The sequence below is a fragment of the Ambystoma mexicanum genome, chromosome 13 (assembly GCF_040938575.1).
Source record: "Ambystoma mexicanum isolate Mex_15411 chromosome 13, UKY_AmexF1_1, whole genome shotgun sequence".
Taxonomy (NCBI): Eukaryota; Metazoa; Chordata; class Amphibia; order Caudata; family Ambystomatidae; genus Ambystoma; species Ambystoma mexicanum.
Genome location: NC_090938.1, coordinates 34,661,783 through 34,686,013, shown reverse-complemented (window position 1 = coordinate 34,686,013; position 24,231 = coordinate 34,661,783). Strand labels below are relative to the sequence as shown.

Below are 24,231 nucleotides of genomic sequence, written 5' to 3'. Positions count from 1 at the left end.
GAACGTGCGAAAAAGTGGGCATTCCGAGGAATGGCCTGCAGGCAGTCCCTCACACGCCCACAATTGTGCGGCACGTGATGTATTCATGGATTCGATCGCGCAACCTCTCGGTCGCGAAATGGCCATGCAAGTCCCTCATATGATCCGCCACACAAAGGCAGGCGTAAGTACACTTGCGCGTAAGATTTGTAGCGCGGAGGTGGGGTTGCATGTCAGATTACGGGGTGGGCATATGCAACCGTATTTCCAAACTTACTTAGGTGTGCACATAAGCAGTGTAGCGGAGTGCAGGATTGGTTTCAGGGGTTTGCATGCAGGTTTCCTGAGTTATCGCTGAGTTATGATTATTTGAATGCATGTTGTCAGGGTGCCGGATACAGTTACGGGGGACCCCGCGCATTGTCCCCGAGTCACAGGCCTGTCTAAGGGGACCCCACACACTGTTTGAAGGATGCATCTATTCACGCCTGGGGAGCGTGCAAGCATAGCTGCTCTGGCTGTTTATCTTTGCGTGTGGGCGTGCCAGGGGCTTTCCGGGTGCGACTTGCGAATACAGTTAGTTTGCACTGTTAATTCCATGAATACGCAGGTGCGCATGTTTCATTCTGCAGGGAGGTTCGCGCAGTGTCCTTCTTGGCACGCAGCCCTTGTGGGATTTCTGGACACATATCCATTAATCGGGCCCATAGTGTCTGCGTGCAAGGAGAGGCATGAAATTGGATGGCTGGAATAGTTAGCTGAGGACATCTGAAAGTTCTATTCTGAGTTTATGAAGGCTGCAGGTCATATTTATAATACAATTCGAGGCACTGATATCGCTGAAGAACGTCCAAAAAAATCTATATATTCATTAATTGAATACGTTTGGAGGTAAAGGGAAGGCAAGTATCACAATGGACAGAGTAGAGAGTTGATTCAACGCCCCAAGCGGCAGTATGCGTGACTCAGTTCATAAATTAGTCTTTGCTGCCACCCAGTGGCTATAAGTAGCAGCACATGTGGCAGGGATTTCAGCTGTGTCTGCTTTTTTTTGTTTTTTGTTTTCTTGCTTGTAAGGCACTAATACAGCAAATACATTATGTTTCAAAGGGCCCACAGGGAGGGAACATGGGGTTGTAGTACAATAAAATATACAAACAAATACAGAGTGGGAGGGACGGCCGAACCTACTATGCCTTGTGAGTATTCAGAACGTGCAAGTGCAGCAAGGAAGAGGGCAGTGTGGTAGGTGCTTGGTGTCTATGCTCGAGGGTGAGCCACAGATGAAGTGCACAGTATGGTAAGTACTATGCGGCCAGGAGCCGTGTTGGATGGAAAAGTGCGAGTCTGCAGTGCGGAGGGTATGCCGAGGCAAGTGCTGAGGTAGACAGAAGCTGGGGAGATTGGGTGTGAGTGGTCAGGGGCCCTGAGGATGCATAAGGGTCCAAGACACCAATCACACCAATTGTGAGCTTAGCAGAGATGGGAAGAAGGGAAGAAGGAGGAAAAAAGGAAAGTCTTGAGGTACTTTCGGAACTTAAGAAGGTCCTGCTCAAGATGCAGAGGGAGGGGGAGGCTGTTCCATAGGAGGGAGCCAGCAGAGGAAAGCAAACAACCCTCCTGCTCTCTGTTTAGCGAAACGCTTTACACAGAGGGTGGTGGTGCCAGAGGAACAACAAGGTCTTGAAGGGGAATATTTTTTAAGAGAGAGTTGCAGATAGAGTGGTCCCGGCCCCAGGCAGCCTTGTGGATGATGCAGAGGGATTTGCAGTTGATCCGTGCACCAACCAGGAGCCAGTGAAGACTTTTTAGGGCAGGAGAGATGAGGTCCCTGGGCTTGAGGCCTAGGATAAGTCTTCTGGATTAGCTGGAGGGGTCATAGAGAGGAAGAATGTAGATTCAGGAGGAGGTTGTTGCAGTAGTCAAGCCTAGTGAGAACCAGAGCTCGGGAGACATTGAGCTTTTGGGGAAAGTGAGAAAGGGAGAATTCCTTTGAAAAGGAAGAGTAGTTGAAAGTGGAGCAAAGTCCCAAGTGTGAGGGAGGAAGGAGAGAGAGGGGTCAAAGATGACTCCAACTTTTCTGGCTTCAGAAGAAGGAGCAGGGGGAGAGACCAACGTGGGAGGCCATAGAGAAGGGAAGAAGGAGAGAGCACAGGTCCCAATCAGAAGGATCTCAGTTTTGCTTGCATTGAGGCAGAGATCGTTGGAAGTGCACCAAGCCTGGATGGCAGACAGGCAGTCAGGGATGATGGAAGGTGCAAGGGGGTGAGCAGGAAGTGTGAAAAAGACTTGAGTGTTGTCTGCATAACAGTGGAACTTGAGGGAGAAGGAGGAGATGAGGCATGCCAGCTGAGCAAGGTAGATATTAAAGAGCCAGGGGGAGAGGATAGATCCCTGGGGGACACCACAGGTGGAGAAAGAGGTAGGAGACGAGAAGATGCCCAGGATAACTTTGGAACAAAGGTCAGTTAGGAAAGAGGTCAGCCATTCCAGCGACAATTCCAAGATACCAAGAGCATCATGGAGCCTTTGTATGAGGATGGAATGCTTGACAGTGTCAAAGGCAGATGGGAGATCAAGTAGGATGAGGAGAGCTGTGGAGTTGGAGTCCAGGGATGTGAGCAGTTCTTCACGGGTGTTCAGAAGAGCAGTGTCCATGGCTCTGGATGCTCGGAATCCAGATTGAAGATCGTGGAGACCACTAACAAGTTCAGTGTGTGAGTTGACTTGGGGCAAGGCCAGCTTCTCCAGCAGTTTCCCCAGGAAGAGGGTGATTGAAATAGGGCTGTAGCTAGATGGAGGTAGAATCTGCTGAAGTTTTTTTCAAGAGCGGACTCACAAGGGAGTACTTGAAGGAGGTGTGGAAAGAGCCAGCAGTGAAGGAGTGATTGCAGAAATCAGGGAGTGGAGGGGGCAAGACAGCCGATGTTGTCCTTTAAGGGTTCTGGATGAGCAGGGGGGAACCTGTTTAGAAGAGACTTTCATGGAGCGGACAACTCTGGTATCTTCTTCAGGTGTAATGGGGAGAAGGAGGAGAGGGAGGAAGGAGGGTGAGTGGGCAAGGGAGGCATATAGTGGTGAATTCTTTTTCTTTTATTTATTTATTGGGCACTTTGAAAAACAATTATTTGATGTATAATCACCTTGCAAATGCACAGTAAAATAAATAAATAAATAAAATTCATTTAAGCATTTATATCAGTGTGGCAAGCCCATGGACACCTAGGCGCAGGTTACAGTCAGAAAGGGATACAGACAGAGGATAGAAACATAGGAGGAGTGCAACAGATGAGAAAGCAGAGTGTCACTTAAAGAGGTGTGATTTGAGTCTTTTCCAGAAGATATATTCATTTATTTATTTATTTTATTGAGCATTTGTAAGGTGCCTATACAACAAAATGGTGTTTCCAGGCGCCACAAGGCAAAGTGGGCCCTACAATCCTGGCCCTACTAGGCCTTGTGACATTCGGATGTGCAAGTGCAGTGAAGAGGAGTTCAGGAGCTAGGGGAGGGAAGAGAGGGGGAAGGGAGCAAGGTATGGGCAAGTGCTGGTGAGAGCCTGGGAGGGAAGTGCCGAGAGGTGCCAGGAGAGGAGGCTATGGGCTAAGTGCTAGGGCTGTGGAATTTCAAGGGTGGGATGCGCAGTTGCCAGGTGGGGAGACCCAAAGGGCAGTGCTGGGGGGTGCTGCTGTCAATTGGGCAGAGGCCTGGTAACCTGTAAGACTCATGAAGGTCCAGGCCGCCAGTCTCAGCAGCAGGGGGGTGATTAATAGGGAAGGGAAAGAGAGAAAGATGTAGAGAAAAGATGAGTTTTGAGAAGCTTCCAGAACTTAAGGAGGACCGTCTCAAGTCTGAGAGAGGCAGGGAGGCTGTTCCAAAGAGCCGCGCCAGCCGAAGAGAGAGAACTGGCTCTCCACTCTTTGCTTGGAGAAGTGTTTGATAAGCAGAGAGTTGGAGTTAGCGGAGCGTAGGGCTCTAGCAGGGAAGGATTTAGGGAGAGAAAGTTGGAGACAGTGTGGTCCCAGACCCCAGAAAGCCTTGTGGATGATGCAGAGGGTCTTGAATTTGATCCTGTTGAATTATGGTTTGTCTCGCAGGTGAGTGGGGAGCTTATTGCAGAGGGTGGAGGAATGGACTGGGAAGCTGGATACCCTGCTCGCTGGCAGTTGAATCTGGGGTGGCGAGACAATGTTTGTAGGCTGATCTCAACGGCCTTTCTGGGGCATTACTTTAATATATTTTGCAAGGTAAGACGGGGCGTTGTGGGGGCACATTGATGCATGAAAGAGAGGATCGTGAAGTTAATTCTGTCCTTTACTGGGAGCCAGGGGGCGGCTTTTCTTGCATCTGTGATGTGATCACGCCTCCCGATGTCTAGAGCCGCACGCAGTGCATTCTTCTGTAGTGTTTGAAGCTTGTCCAGGTTTTTGATGGCGGTGCCCCTGAGCAGTGAGTTGCAATATTCATGTTTTGAGCAGGTAGGGCACGTGCAACTTTGAGCCGGGTTTTTGGTGCACAGGTGATGAGCTTTGTGGCATATCCCGAAGTAGAGGGAATATGATTAACCTGACGGATCATGCTGAGGGAGGAGTCCAAGTAGACGCCACAGTTTTTACTGCGGTGGCAATGGGGATGTTGTAACCATCGATGGTGAATGCTTTGTACACCTGGTGGGGCTCAGTTAGGCACGATGGAGGGCCAATGAGAAGCTGTGTGTGGCCATCCAAGTTTGGATGGTTTTGTAGATTGAGTTCATCCTGAGCGTGTCCTGAGTGTGGTTGCCTAAGAGCGGGATGAGGGTCTGCGTGTTATCGGTATAGTTGGTGTAGGAGCTGTCTAGCGGGTTGAGATGGTCAAAAAGGGGTTTTGTGTATATATTGAATAGGGTGGGGGAAACACAGGAGCCTTGTGGTGCACCACAGGATATTGGGGTGGGGTACGCAGAGACTTCGCCTGCAAAGACCTAAGAGGTTCTGTCTCTAGGAAGGAGGCGATCCAGTTAGCCGCATTCGTGAAAAAGTAGGCTGCCGAGGTGAGTTGGTGGCAGGGCGTTTTGTGGTCAACCAAGTCAAAGACAGCGGAGAGGTCCAGAAGTAGGAGAAGAGAGAGGTTGCCTTGGTCATTAGCGTCGTCTAGCTGATTCTTGAGTGCTTAGTGCGGAACCCTGATTGCCGAATACCCAGAATGTGATTGCATTCTAGGAATTCCTGGATCTGTAGGTAGGTGACCCTATCGATGATTTTTAGAAGGAATGGGACTGTGGTGATGGTTCGGTAGTTGGTTGGGAATTGGGGAGATCCAAGATTCTTTAAGGGCTGGCGGGACGGAGCAAGAGACCAAGGAAGAGTTGATTATGGCTGCGATGAGAGGGGGAGAGGTTCAGCACAGTCTTTTATGATGGAGGATGGGCGGGTGTCACCTTTATACTGAGAGGGTTTAAGGCCTTTGAGGATGTTGCCAAGAGTGGGGGGGGGGCAGGTAGGTTGAAAGTCAAAGGGTGGAATATTTCTGAATTCGTCAAGTAGTGCAATGAGAGGCGCAGCTGCCAGGATACTGGACCATTTGGCTGCGATCCTCTCTTGCAGTAGTGACATTTTGTTGGCATGGGTATCTTGGATGGTATTACACCAGGAATTGTCTTTGAGGATGGTGGTGGGAGGGACTGAAGGGGTCTCCAGCTCTCAAAGGATGTCAGTTTACTAGAGCTGGACGATGCTCTTTTTTTTTATTTTTTTTGGTTGCACGGTGTCCCTCAGCTCTGGGGTGAACCAGCATTGAGGTGATGAGAATTGTTTGGTTTCTGGGCATTGAGGGGGCCAGGAGGTCTGAGATGTTGCTAAGCAAGTTGTTGTAGTGTTCTACCGGGGAAGCAGTATCTTCAGAGTGCGGGAGGGGGTGCTTGAGGAGCCGGGTAATGCACACGCTATTGAGGTTGTGGGTGTTCCGCACCATAATGTTGTCGGGCGTGCTAGTAGCATGAGAGCGTAGCGGTCTGTGTTGACTAAGGGCGGGGATGGTCAAGGTATTGGTGTTATGGTCAGACCATGGGCAAGGGAGATTGGATGAGATGGCGGTGTTACTTTTGTGATCCAGTCTAGGATGCGGACATGGGCAGGTGTGGGGTCAGTGACCAGTTGCGTGAAGTCTAGGGCTGCCATGGCCCTCGCCAGGGCGACGGCCTCTGTGTCCAGTGGGTCTTTGTATCCATCCAAGGTTGAAGTCACCCAAGATTAGGAGTTGGGTGCTCAGTGTGAGGTTATTTGAGGCAAGTTGGGAGAGGTTGTCTTGGAAGGTGGTCAGCGGGCCCGGAGACTGGTAGATAAGGTGGAACGTGATGGAAGGTGGTGGACGTGCATATCATTTTTGCTGAAATCGATTTGCAGTTAGGGAGTGGGGCAGCATTGAGAGAGTGTGGGGGGATAGTGTCTTCGTAGAGAAGGGCTACACCACCCACTTTTGTCAGGGTCCTGTCGGAGCGCAGAAGGGCATAGCCATTCGGGACAGCTATGGAGAGCGCCGGCCCGGAGGTAGGTGTGAGGCAATTTTCTGGCAGCGCGAGGAGGTCCAGGTTATTGGAGGTGATCAGATTGGGGATGTCGTGTGCACGCGTCAAGAAGGACCTGGTGTTGAGTCATGTGCATTTTTAGTGGGCGGGGGACCTGAGGCTCAGGGGTCAGCAGAGCCTGGGTGTCGTTGATAAGTTTGGTGATGTTGGGTGTAGATTGCGCAGAGAGAAACTGCACCTGGTGATTAGCACGATATTTAAGACGGGCAATGCGCTGTGTTTTGGAAGGGGGGAGAGAGTAGTCGGAGGGGGTGTAGTGCGTGCGGCAAGGTGTGAGCTGCGGTCACTGAGTGGGTGCTGTCTGGATTTAGTGTCCCCCAAAGGGCTGAGCATGCAAGGGACGGGTTGGAGAACCAGTTGTAGGCTGGTGTGTGGTGAGGACTCCTTGGGCACGGTATGCTTTGAATTATGCTTGGTGAGTGTCGGCAGATACCCCGTTGGACTGAGGTAGTCGGCCCAAGCTAGGACTTGGTCCACGCAGAGGACGGTCTGCTCATTGAGGGACATACCGCTGTCACGCTTGTCCATGTGAGTGCTGCCTCCAGGTTGATATAAACGCGCATGGAGTCGAGTTCTCGGGTGGATGCGTGCAGCCACCACGTGGTAGTAAGTGGCAGGTACGTTTCTGAGTTTATTCAGTAGGCGTCTGCTGCCACGCTGCGCTATAAGAGGGGGAACGTGATGAAGGGTTTTAAGGCGGTTGTATGGTGTCATCTAGTGGTGAAACATGGTAACGCATGATTGGGATTGTCAGCCCCTGTCGCAGAGCTCCCAGGCTGGATTTTGCGGTCACACGTGGTGATACGGAGCCCTGAGTTTCCAAGTGGGTATTTGCTGCCACCCAGTGGTTCCCGTTGATAGCTCATGCAGCAGAGCTAGCCGGTGGGTGCTAATTGGCACCGGGCCTCAGTCCGCTTCCTCCACGCATGCCCGGCGTGCCATCTTCTTGGGCATTGCAAAGTAGTAGCCCCGCCATCTGCAGAATTATTACTGCTGCTCTTTAGTCACTTTATTTTCAAGGTATGCTTTGGTTAAATTCTTCATTCTTAATTGGGGGTGTCTGGTCTGACAGCAGAATGGGCCGCATGCCAGTGCCACCTGTACACCGAGAACCATAGCGTATGCTGCCCCCTATCTATTGTAAGTGACAGTGCATGGCACACGGATCAGGGATGGTTGGAAGTCTTGGTGCTAAATCTCGTGCTTGCAGGGAAAGGTCCCCGATGGGGGCGTGCAAGCAACACTTTGTTTAAAGGGGTGCCGTGTGCAGCAGAGACTGTGCGTGTGTTTGCGAGGAGGAAAGTTATAAACCCTACCTGTGGCGAGGGCGTGAGTCAGCCTTGCAGTTTTTGTGTGGGTTTTCCTTGACTGCTTTACTGACTGTTCCAGAATGACCCTGTAGCCGGTGACTTGGTGAGGTGACCCCGAGATGCCCCAAGCCTTACAGGGTCACTGCGCCTCAGAGGCGCCCTTTCACTGTGCAAATAACCACGCGTGCACAGTTACGTCTATGTGCTCGACTGGCTGGTGGCAATAACTTTCGGGGGTGGGAGGTTTGGGGGGATATGCAGTCTGCTGTGCCCCTACTATGATTTTCTATTCGTAATCCAGTACCAAGGCCATAGTGTATGCTTTGTCCTTATGCGAGGGAATGCCACACACATGTCGCCACGTATGGGCATTGCTACTGCCTGCTTGGAAGTGGTGCTGCGGAACCAAGGCTGCATGTATCTGAGGAGAACCATCCTCGCACCTCAAGACCTTCCTCTTTGCCTCTGCCTTTGCCCCCCTTCTCCCCTGTTCATTTGTTTCTTCTCATGGCATTGTGCACCTGGCCACCCTCTATCCTCCGGGCCCAGGTACCTGCTCACCCTGCCACCCTCCCGCACTGCCTCTGGGCCACCCCTTGCACTGGGGTCTGTATCTGTACCCATACAGCCCCCCTTTTTCTCCATGCACTTATCAGACCTACCCTGTCTGCTGCCTTAAACCCAGCACTTGCCAATTGCTGGTTGCACTACCACTGTTTGTTGCTTGTATTATTTATTTATTGTTATTTATCTGTTTCTCCTCTGCTTCACACTTTCCACTTCTCCCCTTCCATGCACTTTTCCCCTCCCCCCCTCTCCCATGCACTTGCGCGTTCTCAATGTCACAGGGCCCAGTAAGATCGCTGTTTTGTTCTCCCCTGTTCCCCTCCCTTGCCTTGTCACGCTCTGAAACACTTGTGTACAAGCACGATAGAAGTAAAATATCAATATCAATCAATATCTAAGTGACAGACCCAGAAGTTGCTCAGGAAAACTGGAATGTGGCAAACCCCAGGGTTTACAAAGGTTTGAACAGATGCCTGCCTCCAGATTGGCAGCTGAGTGGGTAGACAGCTGCTATCACACCCCCTATGTACCCAGTCTGCTTGCTACTCTCTGTTGCTGCTCCTGACTGTTCTCTCCGTCCCCCCTCCTTTTCCACTCCAGGATCCCTCTGAAGGACATGCCCTCCATCCGGCAGACCCTCCGCGAGATGGGCGTGAAGGTCTCCGACATCTTTCCTGAACTGAAGCTGCAGCGGTCTGGAGGGGTGTCTGCGCGCAACCGCACAGCGCCCACCGTGCTTACCAACTATCTGGATGTGAGTGGGCATGGGGGTACGGGGGCGGAAAGGTGGGGGGCAGATGGACTGGGAAGGAGGCAGTCTACATGTCAGGGTCAGATAAGGTCACGGGTCATGTCGATGCCTGTCAGACATTAGATGTCAAGACAGACTCTGGCATCGCGATACGACTCTGGCAGAGTCGGCCTCGTGCCAGGCCCTGAAAGTGCATTGCCTTTAAAAGTTTCATTCCAGGCTTGGCCCGACGAGTGCCTGTGAAAGGCCACAGGGCCGGGCCACAGTCGGCCACACGTCAGGCCCAGCAAAGCCCCAACCTCTGAAAGGCTGGCAGGGTTAGGGTGGAGTCCGTGGCGCCTCACCTCGACCCAGGCCTTGCCACTGAGAAGGCTCCTGGGTTAGACTATAGCCTTGGTCCCAGCACATTCTGGTTAGTGCCCATCCTACAGCTGAGCTGGGATTTCACTTGTGAAGGGATTGGCTGGGGTGGGAAGGGGGTGGGGGGGTGGGTTCTTTCCTTCATTTCACGACGCACTACAAGACCCGATCCCCAGAGTCTGCCACCCCCCCCCCAAACCCTTTAGTGACCTTATTAATTACATCACTGGATACCGCACTGCCCCTTCCCCGACCTCCATGGCTATACCAAATACGCTTTTTAATTTGGCAGGAGGGCCCTACACGCGGGTCTTTCCTCGCCCAGCCACACTCGCCACTGCTCCCTCCATGGCCCACCAGGCTACTCATCCTGTTGGCACATCCTGCTGGTCTCCAGCCTGCTGAACTCCTGATCACTCGGCCTGGTGCTTGGCCATTGCTCACCCCGCTGGTCTCCAGCTTGCTGAACTCCTGATCACTCGGCCTGGTGCTTGGCCATTGCTCACCCCGCTGGTCTCCAGCTTGCTGAACTCCTGATCACTCGGCCTGGTGCTTGGCCATTGCTCACCCCGCTGGTCTCCAGCTTGCTGAACTCCTGATCACTCGGCTTGGTGCTTGGCCATTGCTCACACTGCTGGTCTCCAGCTTGCAGAACTCCCCATCACTCACCCTGTTGCTTGACCATTGCTCACCCTGCTGGTCTCCAGCTTGCAGAACTCCCCATCACTCGGCCTGGTGCTTGGCCATTGCTCACCCCGCTGGTATCCAGCTTGCTGAACTCCCGATCACTCGCCCTGTTGCTTGACCACTGCTCACCCCACTGGTCTCTAGCTTGCTGAACTCCCGATCACTCACCCTGTTGTTTGACCATTGCTCAACCTGCTGGTCTCCAGCCTGCTGAACTCCCGATCACTCGCCCTGTTGCTTGGCCATTGCTCACCCCGCTGGTCTCCAGCTTGCTGAACTCCTGATCACTCGGCCAGGTGCTTGGCCATTGCACACCACGCTGGTCTCCAGCTTGCTGAACTCCAGGTCACTCGGCCTGGTGATTGGCCATTGCTCACCCCGCTGGTCTCCAGCTTGCTGAACTCAAGGTCAAACGGCCTGGTGCTTGGCCATTGCTCACCCCGCTGGTATCCAGCTTGCTGAACTCCTGATCACTCGGCCAGGTGCTTGGCCATTGCTCACCCCGCTGGTCTCCAGCTTGCTGAACTCCTGATCACTCGGCCTGGTGCTTGGCCATTGCTCACCCTGCTGGTTTCCAGCTTGCTGAACTCCCCATCACTCGCCCTGTTGCTTGACCATTGCTCACCCCACTGGTCTCCAGCTTGCTGACTCCAGGTCACTCGGCCTGGTGCTTGGCCATTTCTCACCCCGCTGGTCTCCAGCTTGCTGAACTCCTGATCACTCGGCCTGGTGCTTGGCCATTGCTCACCCTGCTGGTCTCCAGCTTGCTGAACTCCCCATCACTCACCCTGTTGCTTGACCATTGCTCACCCTGCTGGTCTTCAGCCTGCTGAAGTCCCCATCACTCGACCTGGTGCTTGACCATTGCTCACCCTGCTGGTCTCCAGCTTGCTGAACTCCCGATCACTCGCCCTGTTGCTTGGCCATTGCTCACCCCGCTGGTCTCCAGCTTGCTGAACTCCAGGTCACTCGGCCTTGTGCTTGGCCATTGCTCACCCCGCTGGTCTCCAGCTTGCTGAACTCCAGGTCACTCGGCCAGGTGATTGGCCATTGCTCACCCCGCTGGTCTCCAGCTTGCTGAACTCAAGGTCACACGGCCTGGTGCTTGGCCATTGCTCACCCCGCTGGTATCCAGCTTGCTGAACTCCTGATCACTCGGCCAGGTGCTTGGCCATTGCTCACCCCGCTGGTCTCCAGCTTGCTGAACTCCTGATCACTAGGCCTGGTGCTTGGCCATTGCTCACCCTGCTGGTTTCCAGCTTGCTGAACTCCCCATCACTCGCCCTGTTGCTTGACCATTGCTCACCCCACTGGTCTCCAGCTTGCTGACTCCAGGTCACTCGGCCTGGTGCTTGGCCATTTCTCACCCCACAGGTCTCCAGCTTGCTGAACTCCAGGTCACTTGGCCTGGTGCTTGACCATTGCTCACCCTGCTGGTCTGCAGCTTCCTGAACTCCCGATCACTCGGCCTGGTGCTTGACCACTGCTCACCCCGCTGGTCTCCAGCTTGCTGAACTCCCCATCTCTCGCCCTGGTGCTTGACCATTGCTCACCCTGCTGGTCTCCAGCCTGCAGAACTCCCGATCACTCACCCTGTTGCTTGACCATTGCTCATCCTGCTGGTCTCCAGCTTGCTGAACTCGCCATCACTCGCCCTGTTGCTTGACCATTGCTCATCCTGCTGGTCTCCAGCTTGCTGAACTCCCGATCACTCGGCCTGGTGCTTGACCATTGCTCACCCCGCTGGTCTCCAGCTTGCAGAACTCCCCATCACTCGCCCTGTTGCTTGACCATTGCTCAACCTGCTGGTCTCTAGCTTGCTGAACTCCCGATCACTCACCCTGTTGCTTGACCACTGTTCGCCCTGCTGGTCTCCAGCTTGCTGAACTCCAGGTCACTCGGCCTGTTGCTTGACCATTGCTCACCCTGCTGGTCTCCAGCCTGCTGAACTCCACATCACTCGCCCTGTTGCTTGACCATTGCTCACCCTGCTGGTCTCCAGCCTGCTGAACTCCACATCACTCGCCCTGTTGCTTGACCATTGCTCACCCTGCTGGTCTCCAGCCTGCTGAACTTCCCATCACTTGGCCTGTTGCTTGACCATTGCTCACCCCGCTGGTCTACAGCTTACTGAAATCCTGATCACTCACCCTGCTGCTTGACCATTGCTCATCCTGCTGGTCGCCAGCTTGCTGAACCTCCGATCACTCGCCCTATTACCTGACCACTGCCCACCCCGCTGGTGTCCAGCTTGCTGAACTCCTGATCACTCGGCCTGTTCCTTGACCATTGCTTACCCTACTGGTCTCCAGCTTGCTGAACTCCCCATCACTCGGCCTGGTGCTTGACCATTGCTCACCCCGCTGGTCTCCAGCTTGCTGAACTCCCGATCACTAACCCTGTTGCTTGACCATTGCTCACCCTGCTGGTCTCCAGCCTGCTGAACTCCCCATCACTCGGCCTGGTGCTTGACCACTGCTCACCTTGCTGGTCTCCAGCTTGCTGAACTCCTGATCACGCGCCCTGTTGCTTGACCATTGCTCACCCTGCTGGTCTCCAGCTTGCTGAACTCCCATTCACTCGCCCTATTACTTGACCACTGCCCACCCCACTGGTGTCCAGCTTGCTGAACTCCTGATCACTCGGCCTGTTCCTTGACCATTGCTCACCCCGCTGGTCTCCAGCTTGCTGAACTCCCCATCACGCGCCCTGTTGCTTGACCATTGCCCACCCCGCTGGTCTCCAGCTTGCTGAACTCAAGATCACTCGGCCTGTTGCTTGACCATTGCTCAACCTGCTGGTCTCTAGCTTGCTGAACTCCCGATCACTTGGCCTGGTGCTTGACCATTGCTCACCCCACTGGTCTACAGCTTGCTGAACTCAAGATCACTCGGCCTGTTGCTTGACCATTGCTCAACCTGCTGGTCTCTAGCTTACTGAATTCCCGATCACTTGCCCTGTTGCTGGACCATTGCTCACCCCGCTGGTCTCCAGCTTGCTGAACTCCCGATCACTCAGCCTGTTGCTTGACCATTGCTCACCCCGCTGGTCTCGCGCTTGCTGAACTCCCGATCACTCTCCCTGTTGCTTGACCATTGCTTACCCTGCTGGTCTCCAGCTTGCTGAACTCCCGATAACTCGCCCTGTTGCTTGACCATTGCTCAACCCCTCTGGTCTCCAGCTTGCTGAACTCCGGATAACTCACCCTGTTGCTTGACCATTGCTCACCCCGCTGGTCTCCAGCCTTCTGAACTCCCCATCACTCGGCCTGGTGCTTGACCATTGCTCACCCCGCTGGTCTCCAGCTTGCTGAACTCCCCATCACTTGCCCTGTTGCTTGACCATTGCTCACCCCGCTGGTCTCCAGCTTGCTGAACTCCCCATCACTCGCCCGGTTGCTTGACCATTGCTCACCCCACTGGTCTCCAGCTTGCTGAACTGAACTCCAGGTAACTCGGCCTGGTGCTTGGCCATTGCTCACCCCACTGGTCTCCAGGTTGCTGAACTCCAGGTCACCTGGCCTGGTGCTTGACCATTGCTCACCCTTCTGGTCTGCAGCTTGCTGAACTCCCGATCACTCGGCCTGATGCTTGACCACTGCTCACCCCGCTGGTCTCCAGCTTGCTGAACTCCAGGTCACTCGGCCTGGTGCTTGGCCATTGCTCACCCCGCTGGTCTCCAGCTTGCTGAACTCCTGATCACTCGGCCTGGTGCTTGGCCATTGCTCACCCTGCTGGTCTCCAGCTTGCTGAACTCCTGATCACTCGGCTTGGTGCTTGGCCATTGCTCACACTGCTGGTCTCCAGCTTGCTGAACTCCCCATCACTCACCCTGGTGCTTGACCATTGCTCATCCTGCTGGTCTCCAGCTTGCTGAACTCCCGATCACTCAGCATGTTGCTTGACCACTGCTCGCCCTGCTGGTCTCCAGCTTGCTGAACTCCAGGTCACTTGGCCTGGTGCTTGACCATTGCTCACCCTGCTGGTCTCCAGCTTGCTGAACTCCCAATCACTCGGCCTGTTGCTTGACCATTGCTCACCCCGCTGGTCTCCAGCTTACTGAACTCCTGATCACTCGCCCGGTTGCTTGACCATTGCTCATCCTGCTTGTCGCAAGCTTTCTGAACTTCCGATCACTCGCCCTATTACCTGACCACTGCCCGCCCCGCTGGTGTCCAGCTTGCTGAACTCCCGATCACTCAGCCTGGTGCTTGACCATTGCTCACCCCGCTGGTCTCCAGCTTGCTGAACTCCCGATCACGCAGCCTGGTGCTTGACCACTGCTCACCCCGCTGGTCTCCAGCTTGCTGAACTACCGATCACTCACCCTGTTGCTTGACCATTGCTCACCCTGCTGGTCTCCAGCCTGCTGAACTCCCCATCACTCGACTTGGTGCTTGACCACTGCTCACCTTGCTGGTCTCCAGCTTGCTGAAGTCCTGATCACGCGCCCTGTTGCTTGACCATTGCTCACCCTGCTGGTCTCCAGCTTGCTGAACTCCCATTCACTCGCCCTATTACTTGACCACTGCCCACCCCACTGGTGTCCAGATTGCTGAACTCCTGATCACTCAGCCTGTTCCTTGACCATTGCTCACCCCGCTGGTCTCCAGCTTGCTGAACTCCCCATCACGCGCCCTGTTGCTTGACCATTGCCCACCCCGCTGGTCTCCAGCTTGCTGAACTCAAGATCACTCGGCCTGTTGCTTGACCATTGCTCAACCTGCTGGTCTCTAGCTTGCTGAACTCCCGATCACTTGGCCTGGTGCTTGACCATTGCTCACCCCACTGGTCTACAGCTTGCTGAACTCAAGATCACTCGGCCTGTTGCTTGACCATTGCTCAACCTGCTGGTCTCTAGCTTACTGAATTCCCGATCACTTGCCTTGTTGCTGGACCATTGCTCACCCCGCTGGTCTCCAGCTTGCTGAACTCCCGATCACTCAGCCTGTTGCTTGACCATTGCTCACCCCGCTGGTCTCCAGCTTGCTGAACTCCCGATCACTCTCCCTGTTGCTTGACCATTGCTCACCCTGCTGGTCTCCAGCTTGCTGAACTCCCGATAACTCGCCCTGTTGCTTGACCATTGCTCAACCCCTCTGGTCTCCAGCTTGCTGAACTCCGGATAACTCACCCTGTTGCTTGACCATTGCTCACCCCGCTGGTCTCCAGCCTTCTGAACTCCCCATCACTCGGCCTGGTGCTTGACCATTGCTCACCCCGCTGGTCTCCAGCTTGCTGAACTCCCCATCACTTGCCCTGTTGCTTGACCATTGCTCACCCCGCTGGTCTCCAGCTTGCTGAACTCCCCATCACTCGCCCGGTTGCTTGACCATTGCTCACCCCACTGGTCTCCAGCTTGCTGAACTCCAGGTAACTCGGCCTGGTGCTTGGCCATTGCTCACCCCACTGGTCTCCAGGTTGCTGAACTCCAGGTCACCTGGCCTGGTGCTTGACCATTGCTCACCCTTCTGGTCTGCAGCTTGCTGAACTCCCGATCACTCGGCCTGATGCTTGACCACTGCTCACCCCGCTGGTCTCCAGCTTGCTGAACTCCAGGTCACTCGGCCTGGTGCTTGGCCATTGCTCACCCCACTGGTCTCCAGCTTGCTGAACTCCAGGTCCCTCGGCATGGTGCTTGGCCATTGCTCACCCTGCTGGTCTCCAGCTTGCTGAACTCCTGATCACTCGGCTTGGTGCTTGGCCATTGCTCACACTGCTGGTCTCCAGCTTGCTGAACTCCCCATCACTCACCCTGGTGCTTGACCACTGCTCATCCTGCTGGTCTCCAGCTTGCTGAACTCCCGATCACTCAGCATGTTGCTTGACCACTGCTCGCCCTGCTGGTCTCCAGCTTGCTGAACTCCAGGTCACTTGGCCTGGTGCTTGACCATTGCTCACCCTGCTGGTCTCCAGCTTGCTGAACTCCCAATCACTCGGCCTGTTGCTTGACCATTGCTCACCCCGCTGGTCTCCAGCTTACTGAACTCCTGATCACTCACCCGGTTGCTTGACCATTGCTCATCCTGCTTGTCGCAAGCTTTCTGAACTTCCGATCACTCGCCCTATTACCTGACCACTGCTCGCCCCGCTGGTGTCCAGCTTGCTGAACTCCCGATCACTCAGCCTGGTGCTTGACCATTGCTCACCCCGCTGGTCTCCAGCTTGCTGAACTCCCGATCACGCAGCCTGGTGCTTGACCACTGCTCACCCCGCTGGTCTCCAGCTTGCTGAACTACCGATCACTCACCCTGTTGCTTGACCATTGCTCACCCTGCTGGTCTCCAGCCTGCTGAACTCCCCATCACTCGACTTCCACTGCTCACCTTGCTGGTCTCCAGCTTGCTGAACTCCTGATCACGCGCCCTGTTGCTTGACCATTGCTCACCCTGCTGGTCTCCAGCTTGCTGAACTCCCGATCACTCGCCCTATTACTTGACCACTGCCCACCCCACTGGTGTCCAGCTTGCTGAACTCCTGATCACTCGGCCTGTTCCTTGACCATTGCTCACCCCGCTGGTCTCCAGCTTGCTGAACTCCCCATCACTCCCCCTGTTGCTTGACCATTGCCCACCCCGCTGGTCTCCAGCTTGCTGAACTCAAGGTCACTCAGCCTGTTGCTTGACCATTGCTCAACCTGCTGGTCTCTAGCTTGCTGAACTCCCAATCATTCGGCCTGGTGCTTGACCATTGCTCACCCCGCTGGTCTCCAGCTTGCTGAACTCCTGATCACTCGGCCTGGTGCTTGACCATTGCTCACCCTGCTGGTCTCCAGCTTGCTGAACTCCCGATCACTCGCCCTGTTGCTTGACCATTGCTCACCCCGCTGGTCTCTAGCATGCTGAACTCTTGATCACTCACCCTGTTGCTTGACCATTGCTCACCCCGCTGGCCTCCAGCCTGCTGAACTCCCCATCATTCGGCCTGGTGCTTGACCATTGCTCACCCCGCTGGTCTCCAGCCTGCTGAACTCCTGATCACTAGCCCTGTTGCTTGACCATTGCTCACCCCGCTGGTCTGCAGCTTGCTGAACTCCCCATCACTCGCCCTGTTGCTTGACCATTGCTCATCCTGCTGGTCTCCAGCTTGCTGAACTCCCGATCACTCGGCCTGTGCTTGACCATTGCTCACACTGCTGATCTCCAGCTTGCTGACCTTCCCATCACTCGCCCTAGTGCTTGACCATTGCTCACCCTGCTGGTCTCCAGCTAGATGAACTCCCGATCACTCGGCCTGGTGCTTGACCATTGCTCACCCTGCTGGTCTCCAGCTTGCTGAACTCCCGATCACTCGCCCTATTGCTTGACCATTGCTCCCCCAGCTGTTCTCCAGCTTGCTGAACTCCCGATTACTCGCCCTGTTGCTTGACTACTGCTAGCCCTGCTGGTCTCCAGCTTGCTGAACTCCCGATCACGCGGCCTGTTGCTTAACCATTGCTCACACCGCTGGTCTCCAGCTTGCTGAACTCCCGATTATTCGCCCTGTTGCTTGACCATTGCCCACCCCGCTCGTCTCCAGCTTTCTGAACTCCCGATCACTCACCCTGTTGCTTGACCATTGCTCATCCTGCTGGTCTTCAGCCTACTGAACTCCCGATCACTCCGCCTGGTGCTTGACCATTGCTCACCCTGCTTTTCTCCAGCTTGCTGAACTCCCGATCACTCGCCCTGTTGCTTGACCATTGCTCACCCTGCTGGTCTCCAGTTTGCTGAACTCCCGATCACTCAGCCTGGTGCTTGACCATTGCTCGCCCGCTGGTCGCCAGCTTGCTGAACTTCTGTTCATTCACCCTGTTGCTTGACCATTGCTCGCCCTGCTGGTCTCCAGCTTGCTGAACTCCCGATCACTCGGCCTGGTGCTTGACCATTGCTCACCCCGCTGGTCTCCAGCTTGCTGAACTCCCCATCACTCGGCCTGTTGCTTGACCACTGCTCACTCTGCTGGTCTCCAGCTTGCTGAACTCCCGATCACTCGGCCTGGTGCTTGACCATTTCTCACCCCGCTGGTCTCCAGCTTGCTGAACTCCCCATCATTCGGCCTGTTGCTTGACCATTGCTCACCCTGCTGGTCTCCAGCTTGCTGAACTCCCGATCACTTGGCCTGGTGCTTGACCATTGCTCACCCTGCTTGTCTCCAGCTTGCTGAACTCCCGATCACTCCCCCTGTTGCTTGACCACTGCTCACCCCACTGGTCTCTAGCTTGCTGAACTCCCGATCACTCACCCTGTTGCTTGACCATTGCTCAACCTGCTGGTCTCCAGCCTGCTGAACTCCCGATCACTCGCCCTGTTGCTTGACCATTGCTCGCCCTGCTTGTCTCCAGCTTGCTGAAGTTCCGATCACTCGAACTGGTGCTTGACCATTGCTCACCCCGCTGGTCTCCAGCTTGCTGAACTCCCCATCACTTGGCCTGTTGCTTGACCATTGCTCACTCTGCTGGACTCCAGCTTGCTGAACTCCCGATCACTCGGCCTGGTGCTTGACCATTTCTCACCGCGCTGGTCTCCAGCTTGCTGAACTCCCCATCACTCGGCCTGTTGCTTGACCATTGCTCACCCTGCTGGTCTCCAGCTTGCTGAACTCCCGATCACTTGGCCTGGTGCTTGAACATTGCTCACCCTGCTGGTCTCCAGCTTACTGAACTCCTGATCACTCGCCCGGTTGCTTGACCATTGCTCATCCTGCTTGTCGAAAGCTTTCTGAACTTCCGATCACTCGCCCTATTACCTGACCACTGCCCACCCCGCTGGTGTCCAGCTCGCTGAACTCCCGATCACTCAGCCTGGTGCTTGACCATTGCTCACCCCGCTGGTCTCCAGCTTGCTGAACTCCCGATCACTCAACCTGGTGCTTGACCACTGCTCACCCTGCTGGTCTCCAGCTTGCTGAACTCCCGATCACTCACCCTGTTGCTTGACCATTGCTCACCCTGCTGGTCTCCAGCCTGCTGAACTCCCCATCACTCGACTTGGTGCTTGACCACTGCTCACCCTGCAGGTCTCCAGCTTGCTGAACTCCCGATCACTCGCCCTATTACTTGACCACTGCCCACCCAACTGGTGTCCAGCTTGCTGAACTCCTGATCACTCGGCCTGTTCCTTGACCATTGCTCACCCCGCTGGTCTCCAGCTTGCTGAACTCCCCATCACTCCCCCTGTTGCTTGACCATTGCCCACCCTGCTGGTCTCCAGCTTGCTGAACTCAAGGTCACTCAGCCTGTTGCTTGACCATTGCTCAACCTACTGGTCTCTAGCTTGCTGAATTCCCGATCACTCGGCCTGGTGCTTGACCATTGCTCACCCGGCTGGTCTCCAGCTTGCTGAACTCCTGATCACTCGGCCTGGTGCTTGACCATTGCTCACCCTGCTGGTCTCCAGCTTGCTGAACTCCCGATCACTCGCCCTGTTGCTTGACCATTGCTCACCCCGCTGGTCTCTAGCCGCTGAACTCCTGATCACTCACCCTGTTGCTTGACCATTGCTCACCCCGCTGGTCTCCAGGTTGCTGAACTCCCCATCACTCGCCCTGTTGCTTGACCATTGCTCATCCTGCTGGTCTCCAGCTTGCTGAACTCCCGATCACTCGGCCTGTGCTTGACCATTGCTCACCCTGCTGGTCTGCAGCTTGCTGACCTTCCCATCACTCGCCCTAGTGCTTGAAAATTGCTCACCCTGCTGGTCTCCAGCTAGATGAACTCCCGATCATTCGGCCTGGTGCTTGACCATTGCTCACCCTGCTGGACTCCAGCTTGCTGAACTCCCGATCACTCACCCTATTGCTTGACCATTGCTCCCCCAGCTGTTCTCCAGCTTGCTGAACTCCCGATTACTCGCCCTGTTGCTTGACTACTGCTAGCCCTGCTGGTCTCCAGCTTGCTGAACTCCCGATCTCTCGGCCTGTTGCTTAACCATTGCTCACTGCGCTGGTCTCCAGCTTGCGGAACTCCCGATCATTCGCCCTGTTGCTTGACCATTGCCCACCCCGCCCGTCTCCAGCTTTCTGAACTCCCGATCACTCGCCCTGTTGCTTGACCATTGCTCACCCTGCTGAACTCCCGATCACTCCGCCTGGTGCTTGACCATTGCTCACCCTGCTTTTCTCCAGCTTGCTGAACTCCCGATCACTCGCCCTGTTGCTTGACCATTGCTCACCCTGCTGGTCTCCAGTTTGCTGAACTCCAGATCACTCAGCCTGGTGCTTGTCCATTGCTCGCCCGCTGGTCGCCAGCTTGCTGAACTTCCGTTCACTCACCCTGTTGCTTGACCATTGCTCGCCCTGCTGGTGTCCAGCTTGCTGAACTCCCCATCACTCGGCCTGTTGCTTGACCATTGCTCACTCTGCTGGTCTCCAGCTTGCTGAACTCCCGATCACTCGGCCTGGTGCTTGACCATTTCTCACCCCGCTGGTCTTCAGCTTGCTGAACTCCCCATCACTCGGCCTGTTGCTTGACCATTGCTTACCCTGCTGGTCTCCAGCTTGCTGAACTCCCGATCACTCGGCCTGGTGCTTGACCATTGCTCACCCCGCTGGTCTCCAGCTTGCTGAACTCCCCATCACTCGGCCTGTTGCTTGACCATTGCTCACTCTGCTGGTCTCCAGCTTGCTGAACTCCCGATCACTCGGCCTGGTGCTTGACCATTTCTCACCCCGCTGGTCTTCAGGTTGCTGAACTCCCCATCACTCGGCCTGTTGCTTGACCATTGCTTACCCTGCTGGTCTCCAGCTTGCTGAACTCCCGATCACTTGGCCTGGTGCTTGACCATTGCTCACCCTGCTGGTCTCCAGCTTGCTGAACTCCCGATCCCTCCCCCTGTTGCTTGACCACTGCTCACCCCACTGGTCTCTAGCTTGCTGAACTCCCGATCACTCACCCTGTTGTTTGACCATTGCTCAACCTGCTGGTCTCCAGCCTGCTGAACTCCCGATCACTCGCCCTGTTGCTTGACCATTGCTCACCCTGCTGGTCTCCAGTTTGCTGAACTCCCGATCACTCAGCCTGGTGCTTGACCATTGCTCGCCCACTGGTCGCCAGCTTGCTGAACTTCCATTCACTCACCCTGTTGCTTGACCATTGCTCGCCCTGCTGGTCTCCAGCTTGCTGAACTCCCGTTCACTCGGCCTGGTGCTTGACCATTGCTCACCCGGCTGGTCTCCAGCTTGCTGAACACTTGCCATGTTCCTTGACCATTGCTCACCCTGCTGGTCTCCAGCTTGCTGGACTCGCGATCACTCCCCCTGTTGCTTGACCACTGCTCGCCATGTTGGTCTCCAGCTTGATGAACTCCCGATCACTCACCCTGTTGTTTGACCATAGCTCACCCTGCTGGTCTCCAGCTTGCCGAACTCCCGACACTCTCCCTGTTGCTTGGCCATTGCTCGCCCCGCTGGTCTCCAGCTTGCTGAACTCCTGATCACTCTCCCTGTTGCTTCACCACTGCTCGCCCTGCTGCTCTCCAGCTTGCTGAACTCCCGATCACTTGCCCTGTTGCTTGACCACTGCTCGCTCTGCTGGTCTCCAGCTTGCTGAACTCCTGATCACTCGCCCTGTTGATTGACCATTGCTCACCCTGCTGGTCTCCAGCTTGCTGAACTCCCGATCACTCGGCCTGTTGCTCGACCATTGCTCCCCCTGCTGGTCTCCAGCTTGCTGAGCTCCCGATCACTCGGCCTGTTGCTTGACCACTGCTTGCCCCGCTGGTCTCCAGCTTGCTGAACTCCCGATCACTCGCCCTGGTGCTTGACCATTGCTCGCCCTGCTGTTCTCCAGCTTGCTGAACTCCCAATCATTCGGCCTGGTGCTTGACCATTTCTCGCCCTGCTGGTCTCCAGCTTGCTGAACTCCTGATCACTCACCCTGTTGCTTGACTACTGCTCGCCCTACTGGTCTCCAGCTTGCTGAACTCCCGATCACTCGGCCTGTTGCTTGACCATTGCTCACCCCGCTGGTCTCCAGCTTGCTGAACTCCCGATCACTCGGCCTGTTGCTTGATCATTGCCCACCCCGCTGGTCTCCGCTTGCTGAACTCCCGATCACTCGGCCTGTTGCTTGACCATTGCTCACTCCGCTGGTGTCCAGCTTGCTGAACTCCCGATCACTCGGCCTGTTGCTTGACCATTGGTCACCCTGCTGGTCTCCAGCTTGCTGAACTCCCGATCACTCGGCCTAGTGCTTGACCATTGCTCACCCTGCTCGTCTCCAGCTTGCTGAACACTTGCCCTGTTCCTTGACCATTGCTCACCCTGCTGGTCTCCAGCTTACTGAAATCCTGGTCACTCGCCCTGTTGCTTGACCACTGCTCGCCCTGCTGGTCTCCAGCTTGCTGAACTCCCAATCACTCGCCCTGTTGCTTGACCATAGCTCATCCTGCTGGTCTCCAGCTTGCTGAACTCCCCGATCACTCGCCCTGTTGCTTGACCATTGCTCACCTTGCTGGTCTCCAGCCTGCTGAACTACCGATCGCTCGCCCTGTTGCTTGACCATTGCTCACCTTGCTGGTCTCCAGCCTGCTGAACTACCGATCGCTCGCCCTGTTGCTTGACCATTGCTCACCTTGCTGGTCTCCAGCCTGCTGAACTACCGATCGCTCGCCCTGTTGCTTGACCATTGCTCACCCTGCTGGTCTCCAGCCTGCTGAACTACCGATCACTCGGCCTGGTGCTTGACCATTGCTCACCCTGCTGGTCTCCAGCTTGCTGAACTCCCTATCACTCGGCCTGGTGCTTGACCATTGCTCACCCCGCTGGTCTCCAGCTTGCTGAACTCCTGATCACTCGGCATGGTGCTTGACCATTGCTCACCCCGCTGATCTCCAGCTTGCTGAACTCCCAATCACTTGCCCTGTTCCTTGACCATTGCTCACCTTGCTGGTCTCCAGCTTGCTGAACTCCTGATCACTCGCCCTGTTGCTTGACCATTGTTCACCATGCTGGTCTCCAGCTTGCTAAACTCCTGATCACTTGCCCTGTTGCTTGACCACTGCTGGCCCTGCTGGTCTCCAGCTTGCTGAACTCCTGATCACTCGCCCTGTTGCTTGACCACTGCTCGCCCTTATGGTCTCCAGCTTGCTGAACTGCCGATCACGCGTCCTGTTGCTTGACCATTGCTCACCCCGCTGGTCTTCAGCTTGCTGAACTCCCGATCACGCGCCTGTTGCTTGACCACTGCTTACCCTGCTGGTCTCTAACTTGCTGAACTCCCGATCACTCGCCTGTTGCTTGACCGCTGCTTACCCTGCTGGTCTCTAACTTGCTGAACTCCCCATCACTCGCCCTGTTGCTTGACCATTGCTCATCCCGCTGGTCTCAGTTGCTTCACGATTACTCAGTCTCCAGCTTGCTGAACTCCCCATCACTCGCCCTGTTGCTTACCCTGTTACTTACACACTTTGTCATCCTTGGCTCGCCCCAATGCCCGTCCATCTGCTCGCCCTATTGGCTTTCTCTATTGCCCATGACATTTGCCCCTGTCAATCAACTATTGCCCCCATTTCTGAACCAATTCGTCACACTTCTCCACTGCCTGGCCCTCTGTGGGCCCATTTCCCATCCTGTTTCTACCCTACTACATATAGCACAGTACTATGCCTCACACCGTGTTACCATATTCTCTTTTGCAGACTCAATACTTTGGGGAGATCAGCATCGGCTCCCCGGCACAGACCTTCAAAGTGGTGTTCGACACGGGGTCCGCGAACCTGTGGGTGCCGTCCCACAGCTGCTCACCACTGTACAGTGCTTGCGGTAAGTTCTCTCTTGGTGGGCATGTGAGCAAAAGAATAGAAAAAGTGCTGGAGCCAGTAAAAGGTCTTTTGGAAGGCTCAGTCAGTCTACCTTGTATCAATGTATTAAAGCCTTGGTGAGGCCTGTCAGTCTGTCCTCTCTACATGTATTAAGGCCTGAGAGAGGGCCATCAGTCTGTCCTCTCTACATGTATTAAGGCCTGAGAGAGGGCCATCAGTCTGTCCTCTATACATGTATTAAGGCCTGAGAGAGGGCCATCAGTCTGTCCTCTAT

General features: G+C 55.2%; 1 protein-coding gene across 1 annotated transcript in view; it reads left to right on the top strand.

The window, feature by feature from the left end:
- The window catches only part of REN (renin), a 103,766-nt gene that overhangs the window by 39,316 nt on the left and 40,219 nt on the right, over positions 1-24,231 (top strand). The window contains exons 2-3 of the mRNA XM_069633106.1: positions 9,022-9,175; positions 23,835-23,958. Of these exons, the coding sequence (XP_069489207.1) occupies positions 9,022-9,175; positions 23,835-23,958 (278 nt within the window). The remainder of the gene's footprint in view (positions 1-9,021; positions 9,176-23,834; positions 23,959-24,231) is intronic.